An 8,467-nucleotide genomic window follows, 5' to 3' on the forward strand; every position below is an offset into this window, starting at 1 on the left:
AAATTATAAATTCAATCATACAATCAATTCAGTCATACAATCATACAATTAATAATCATTTAAATTATCAATTCAAACATTCAATCACACATAATTACATAAATAAAAATTGAAATAAAAAAAGTTCATAGCATATTATTAAAAAAAAATTGTTGATAAAAAAAATAAAAACTTAAATAAAAGCTAACATACTTTGCCTCTTCAAGAACGACCAAAACCACAACAAATTTGACAAAAATGATCAAAGCCATAACAACATATGCATCAAGAAACGAAAGCAAACATAGAGGTTTAATGGAAAACTTGACGAGGGCATAAAGGAAGTTCCTGGAATGGGCGCGACAAAATGCAGTTCACGATCTCAGGGTAGAAAATGACGATTCTGATCGGTCAAAAATCTTCCCCAACGTCAAAAATGGCAAATGCACCGAACAAAATGCAGTTTAAACGATGAAAAATGATAGAGAATGGAAGAACAGGGTCGTCGTTAACGGAGAAGAAGCAAAACGCAGGTCTGAAACTGTTTCGCGAAGAAGACGAAACTGTTTCGCGATTTTTATTTTTTTACCTTCAGAAGGAGAATCTGCCGCGGTTCTACACTTAACCGTGGCATAAAGGGGGAATAGGCCGCGGTTCTACACCCAACCGCGGCCTATTCATTTTAAAAAAATAATACAAAATGGCATTTTTGAAATTTTTTTTAACTTATATGTCGCGGTTCAGCGCCGAACCGCAGCATATACTCTGAAAATTTTAAATTTACCTCAGACCAGGGAATAGGGAATAGGTCGCGGTTGGTCAGAGAACCGCGGCCTATACCCCCTGTCAATTTATTGCAGGTGGCTGACTGATGGGAATGTCAGCAGGTAGCAGGGGGACCGCGGCCTATTCCCCTGTCATTAAATTTTTTTCCCTGACGTGGAGTCAAAGGGGTTGGTTGACTTGGGTATATGCCGCGGTTATGTGGGGAACCGCGGCATATAAGTTCAATTTATTTACAAAACTGCCACCGCGCAGCATTATGCTGCGGTTTCTGGTAAACCGTGGCATAATGTGCGTTGTATAATCCTTTTTTTTTACTAGTGCGAGCCACCACTAAGATCTACTACTAAAGGTTAAGAAAACAGAGCACCACGCCACCGGAGGAAGAGACGGTAAAGCAATTGTTGTCAAGATTTAATCCAAGTTATTGGGTCAAATGAATTAAGAGGGCAGAAGAAAATAGGTATGAGTTAGTGTTTACGTGGGAGTATGCATGGTAAGGATGGAGATCAGTGTGTGAGGCCTAGCATGGGTGGTCATGTGGGGGTGGCTTAAACATTGTATTATGTACCAGAAGAAAGAGAAGCATGGAGGAAAGAGGGTACTTGGTATCTTGCTTTAGTTTTCTCTTTTTTGGGAACTTATATGCATGAATGCATGAGGGTTGGTTTGGAATATGGAGTGTTAGGGTTGAAACTTTAGTTAGTAATATGCAGGAAGTATGTAGGCGTTGCGGGTGTCCTTCCTGCGCAATCACGTGGATAGGTGGAGAGGTTTGGCGTTCAAGTGGAAAGAAAGAAGGCTTGGTAAGTTACTATGAGAATGGTTAGGGAGAGTAATGTGTGGCGTGATGAATCCTTCCATACACAGAGATGTAAGTTCTCCTCGATTTGGCTTGGGATGTGCATCTCTGTGAGTGCGAGAGTCGAAGGTGAAAGAAAGGATTGGTGGCAATGAAAGAGTGAGATTTGGATGGAAGAAGTAGTTGAGTATGTGAGAGAAAGAGAGAGTTTGAGAGTACTGAAATGATTACATTAGTGGAGTGGAGGGTGGTGTGAGATGTGGTTGGGTTTTAAATTGGAATTGGGTGAAAAATTGTTGCTGCATTGGGAGTGTTCTTTTAATACATAGGGGCAGAGAGAATTTAAGAAGAATAAAAGAAAAATAAACGGAAGAAAATAAAAAAAAGAGTAGAATGATTGGTAAATAAGAAAAGAAGAATAAAGGTTCAGGGTTGATTTATTTAGGTGAAATTTAAAGTGTGGGTCCCATTCTGACAAAAGGCTGCATTATATAGAAAAGAAGAAGAGAGAGAAAGAAAAGTTAACAGACGTTTGTATGTATTTAACGGAAGAGACACTATTGACACAAAATTTAATAAGTAAGGACTAATTTTAAACACTTTTGAAACTAGGGACAAAATAGGCTATTAAACCTATTTCTTATTTGTATTTTGGGCTTAGCCCATATTTATTCTATTATAAATAAAGGACCCTATGTATGTATTAAACACAAGAGAGTTTTCACTCTATTCAACTAAGTGAAAATATTGATTACCTAAATAGTTTCCTTGAATGAAATTGTTAGAGTAAGCCACGATGATAGATTCTCGTGAGCCAAAGTTTGGTAAGCTAATTTTAGTATACCTATCATTGTTGATGGTAAAGTGCATAGTGTTGTGTTATTTCATGCATATTAGACTCATACATGTTTCAAACCAAAAAGAAAATGTGATGAAGAAAATAATAAAGAAAAGACACTCAGTGTTTATTGTTTCTGAATGCGAGGAAAATATTGTAAGAATTGAATATTTGTAAATCTACTCTAACATGGAACACATACAGAGAAAGATAGCTAAATAGGAAAATCTTTATTTTCAAAACAATATAATTTTGAAAATCTAATTCTAAATATTCAGTTTGTCTCATATTCATATTCATGTCATTAAATTTGATAAGGTCAACATAAATGAAAATATAAGATAAAGAGAAAGGAGAAATTGAGAAATCTTTACTACAAAAAGATAATTTAAATTTTGAAATCTAATTTTAAATATTTCGTCCTTTTGATCTTGATAAAGGTAATTATAATTTGTAAATTTATTGTAAAAATAAATCAATTATAATGACAAAGGAAACTTAAAAATATAATCTTTATCATTAACGATAAATTAAATTTTAAAATTTAATGGTAAATATCACTTTATTTAATCTTGACGACATTAATTATTACTTGTAAATGTACCGTAAAAATAGATTGCTTATAACGATTATAAGGACAAGAGAAGAGTTAAAGAGAACTATTAAAGATAATTCAATATTTGAAATTCAATTTTAAATATTCTATTTATCTGTGTAATTAATAATTTCGATTTATATTTTAGAATTAAATAGGAACCATCAAATAGTAACTTTGATATTTATATAATTTGAATTATTATTTTATTATTTATTGCATTTCAATCAAATCCTAACAAACATAAAATTAAAAAGTTAGAACATATATATAAAAGATAAGTTTAATTATTTTTACATGGATATATGATAGTCTAATTACAAAATCAACACAATCAAATAATTAATAAAATATTATTTCCTAGATAACATTTTAAATAATATAATTATTTTAATCAAATTATTAATAAACTAATCTATCTCTTAAAAAATCTTTAAAATGAAATAAATCTTTTAAATTAAATAATTAAGAAACCATTTTATCTTTTAAAATATTTAATTTTCATCATATCTCATACATAATAATTTTACTATTTTATTATTTTCATATATAAAAAAAATAATTATTAAAAAAAATAGAAAACCCGTGCGTGAACTAGTTTGTTTATAAAACTTTTCCTTTCAATATATCACCTAGATTTAACATTTATAACNATATAACTTAATTTTAAACTCCAAGAAATTGAATTAAATTATGATATAAATTGTGATATCAATTTCAGTTATTCTATTTAAAACTGAAATTATTATCATGTCACTTAAATTTATTACTTAATTATTTTAATAATAATCATTATAACANTATAACTTAATTTTCATTATATTTCATTATATAATAATTTTACTGCCTTATTATTTTTACATACAAAATAAAACAATTATTAAAAAAATTGAAAATTCCGTGGGGTTTGTTTTATAAAACGTTTCATTTTATTTGGATGTATATATCAAATTAACATATTGAATAGAAATTAAAACGAGATAATAATACCCTTTTACTGGTATACCTTGATCTATATATTTCAATCAATATAATTTTAACATTAATTGTTTGTTTAAGCTAATATTGTTAATGAAATATTATGTTATAATTTATTATTACCACTGTCGAAAACCAAATATTTGCAGTTTCATAAGTCCCATATAATTCTAATTCCAATTATTAAAAGAAAAAATTAATAGACTTTATAAGATTTTGAAGAAACTAGTTTCTTGATGAAAATGATTAATAATCACCTTTTGTTTCTTGTAACTAATTTGATTATAATTTTATTTATAAAAGGCAATCACATTATACCATTTAATGTTATGATATATTGAGACAACAAGAAAAGCAAAAACTAGTCAAGAAATATGTATTACTTGATTAAAAAAAATATGAATTCAATAAAATAATGAATTATATAGTTTTAAATTTTCGTATCTATTCAATAGTCAATCCTTTTGATTTGCACATAGGACAAACATTTTTCTCATGTAACCATCTCTTTACACACTCAACATGGTATTCATGTCCGCATTGAAGAATTCCAATCTCCTCTTTATTTTTATATTCATCCTGTGAAATCATGCACAAGCATTCCAATTAATATGAGAAAGAGTAAAACATATTTTTAATATATCAAAATTTAATGAATAACCTCAATCTAGTACATAAAAAAGACAAATAAACTAGTACCTTATAAAATATAAAATATACATGTTGCTATATTTCATACCTGACATATTATGCAAATATCAGATTCTTGATCCCCTAAGTTCTCAGGTAGTAGGTAACTTTTTGTTTGCATATGTCTTGCAATAATGTCTTCTGACAAACCCCTTTCTGATTTGTCATTGATCCATTCACTTAGCTCAAGAAGCTCCTGTTGTCCAATTTCAAACTATTAGCAATTTAAAGTTTTTCATAATCACCAAGATTTTAGTATGCATAGAAAAAAAACATCAAACTATACATATAGAGTATACTTGCCTCATATGACATGCCATCAATGTCCAAACGCATATCACTATGAGGGTCACCTATTGAAGGAAATTCTTGCACATTATAAAGTGTCTCATATGACACGTCATCAATGTCCATGAGCATATACGAAGGAAATTCCTGCACAAGAAAATAGAGTAATACGTAATAAAGAAAGTAGCCTTTTAAGGACTAAGAATTTTTTAAAAGTTAAAAGAATGAAATATTACACGAAACACAAGAGGATGAATATTATGCATGTTGTCTCTATTAGGTGCATTTTGTATGGGCATTGAAGAACTTCTTAAATGATTTGTTGTTTCTGGAACTCTATATGGTGAAGTAGTTATGTAGGAATGAAAATTCGAGTGACGTCTGATCTCTTGCGCACGGTATCGCCGATGGAGAAATCTGCGGTGATGTCTTCTTCTTTGGAGACTCATTCTTGTATTCTCTTCTAATGAACTTACATTAGTATTGGGAGGTGGAGCTGTAGAAAATGATCAACCGTTAAAAGACCAAATAAAATTTAAAGAAAAGAACATAAAATTACAAGACTCTTCAATCAAAACTGGTAGAGTAATGTTGGTATACATGAATACTTTATAAAGAAAAACAAAACAAAAGAAGAGAAAGAAAGGTAGACATTTTACCTTGTACATATGAGATTGGAAGATACAGATACCAAACCAAATCCAAATAATTGCTCCGAATGAAATTGTGAGAGTGACTAGATTGATGCTGAAGTCCATGGTGTTGTGTCATTCCATACATCATTCCATTTTCATCAGCATCTACTATGTAATTGGAATCAATAGCCATTCCTCTTATTATCATTCTGTATATATACTCAAAGATGTTTCACAACCAAATGTGATTAAAAAATTAACAAAGAAAGAAAATGTTGAAAGCAGAGAATCCTTTTAGCAACAGTGGAAGAAAAGTTTAAGAAATGAGTAATTTGTAATCTGATCTTAACACTATTTATAAAGATGATATATAATTTAATTAAGGTAAGTGTTAAAAAAGAGAGAAATTTATTACAAAAGATAATTTAATTTTGAAAATTTAATTCTAAATATTCAATTTACTTAATCTTGATACCATTAATTATTATTTCTAAATCTACATTAAAATTGATTACTTGTAAATATATTTATTTAATGATAAGGGAAATATTACGAGTTAAAAATATTTTAATCTTTAAAATCTAATTCCTAAATATTCAGTACACCTTACCTTCATATCATTTCCTAGTGAATCTTTAGTATTAGAGATAATTTAATTTTGAAAATCTAATTTTAAATATTCAGTTTGTAATCTTGATGACATTAATTGTTATTTGTAAATCTACGGTAAAAATAGATTAATTATAAAGATGATAATGAGAAGGCTAGAATTAGAGAATGAATCTTTACCATTAAAAATAATCCAATTTTTGAAATATAGTTCTAAACACGTTAATTATTATAATTTATTTCTTAAGATTGAATGAAGGAGCCATTAAGTATTACGTTTGATATCCATATAATTTGCATCATTATTTCATTTAATCATTACATTTTAATCAAATCCTAACTAACTTTGAAAATACAAAGTAAAAAGTAAAGAAAGAAATCATTTATATAATCATAGGATAAATTCAATTTTTAAAATTAACTTAAAAAATAATTTTTCCATTAAAGATAATTTATTTTAAAATCTCATAATAAATATCACTTTATTTAATCTTGACGACATTAATTATTACTTGTAAATGTACCCTAAATATACATTGTTTATAATGATCATCACGACGACAAGGGAGGAGTTAAAAAAGAACTATTAAAGATAATTCAACTTTTGAAATTCAATTCTAAATATTCCATTCATCTGATTTTTGTGTCATTAATTATTACTATTTATGTTTTAGGATTGAAAAGGAACCATCAATTATTACGTTTGATATTCATATAATTTAGATTATTATTTTATTAATCATTACATTTCAATCAAATCCTAACAAATAATAAAAAAATAAAGATAGAAAATATCCACATATATATATATATATATATATATATATATATATATATATATATATAGAATAAGCTTAATTATTTTTATATAATACATGATAATCTAATTACAAAACACAAAAATCAAATAATTAATAAACATTCATATCTTCTATAAAATCTTTTGAATTATAGAATTATTTTAATCAAATTATTAATAAACTAATCTCTCTTAAAAAATATTTAAAATGAAATAAATCTTTTAAATTAAATAATAAAGAAACCATTTTATCTTTTAAAATATTATAAATAATATAAATCTTTTACAATAAATAATTAATAAATAATTTTATCTGTTAAAAAATTTAAATTAAATAATTAATAATTAAGGATAAAAATGATCTTAAGTACCTTTATCCTTAACATAACATCTAAGGCTAATACTTAATATCAGCAAAATGTGACGATATCTTTTAGCATCTGTAAATTATCATCTTCCGCTCAGCGTTTTTGCTTGCTGCGCTAAGTGTACTGCACTTGTCTACCATACTCTTGATCTAACAAATAGGATAGATTTAACATTTATAACAATATAACTTAATTTCAAACTCCAAGAAATTGAATTAAATTATGATATAAATTGTGATATCAATTTCAATTATTCTATTTAAGACTGAAATTATTATCATTTCACTTAAATTTATTACCTAATTATTTTAATAATAACCATTATAACAATATAACTTAATTTGCGTTATATAATAATTTTACTACCTTATTATTTCTATATACAAAATAAAACAATTATTAAAAAAAATAGAAGATTCTGTGGGTAGACTAGTTTGTTTTATCAAACTTTTCCTTTTATTTGATGTTCATATCAAATTAACATTGAATAGCGATTAAAACGAGATAATAACCTTTATCGGTATACTTAATCTATATATTTCAATCAATATAATTTTAAAAAGATTTATTCTTAAATAATTGTTTGTTTTAGTTAATATTGTTAATGAAGTATTATGTCATAATTTATTTTGAAACCTAAATATTTGTAGTTTCATAAGTCCCTTATAATTCTAATTCCAATTATTAAAATAAAATTTAGGAAAGTAGTTTCTTGATCACAATGATTAATAATGACTTTTATTTCTTGTCAACTAATTGGATTATAATGTTATTTATAAAACGCAATCACATTAATATCATTTTGATGTATGATATATTGACAAACAAGTTCTTTTTATTATGCACTTGTAAATAAGACATTAATGAAAAATAAGAAAAAATGATTAAGAATGTAATTTTTTTAGAGTTTAACATTTAAACAACAATATAACATGATAAATCTATTTTATTGTTCATGAAAACCATAACTTTTCACTCTTACAATGATGTTAGGAATATGTATTAGTTATTCCATACCAAAATATGAGTTTACTAAAATAATGAATTATATAGTTTTAATTTTTCGCTTCTATTTAATGGTCAATGTTTTTGATTTGCACATA

General features: G+C 26.8%; 1 protein-coding gene across 1 annotated transcript; it reads right to left on the bottom strand.

The window, feature by feature from the left end:
• Positions 1 to 4,419: 4,419 nt before the first annotated feature.
• On the bottom strand, positions 4,420 to 5,781 carry LOC106753441 (E3 ubiquitin-protein ligase MBR2-like). The gene is made up of 5 exons (XM_014635248.1): positions 5,613 to 5,781; positions 5,430 to 5,449; positions 4,969 to 5,100; positions 4,715 to 4,861; positions 4,420 to 4,554 (listed from the first exon to the last, which is right to left on the bottom strand). Exons 1-5 carry the CDS (start codon positions 5,779 to 5,781, stop codon positions 4,420 to 4,422), a joined length of 603 nt encoding a protein of 200 aa, XP_014490734.1.
• Positions 5,782 to 8,467: the final 2,686 nt, after the last annotated feature.

The sequence above is a fragment of the Vigna radiata genome, unplaced genomic scaffold (genome assembly GCF_000741045.1).
Source record: "Vigna radiata var. radiata cultivar VC1973A unplaced genomic scaffold, Vradiata_ver6 scaffold_133, whole genome shotgun sequence".
NCBI classification, from domain to species: Eukaryota; Viridiplantae; Streptophyta; class Magnoliopsida; order Fabales; family Fabaceae; genus Vigna; species Vigna radiata.

Excerpts from the sequence above, each read along its gene's own strand:
- LOC106753441 (XM_014635248.1), bottom strand. The coding sequence starts at position 5,781 with ATGGCTATTGATTCCAATTACATAGTAGATGCTGATGAAAATGGAATG. Across the intron at positions 5,101-5,429 it reads CTCCACCTCCCAATACTAAT|GAATTTCCTTCGTATATGCT; the intron begins GTAAGTTCATTA and ends TTTCTTGTGCAG. Across the intron at positions 4,862-4,968 it reads TTGATGGCATGTCATATGAG|GAGCTTCTTGAGCTAAGTGA; the intron begins GCAAGTATACTC and ends ATTGGACAACAG.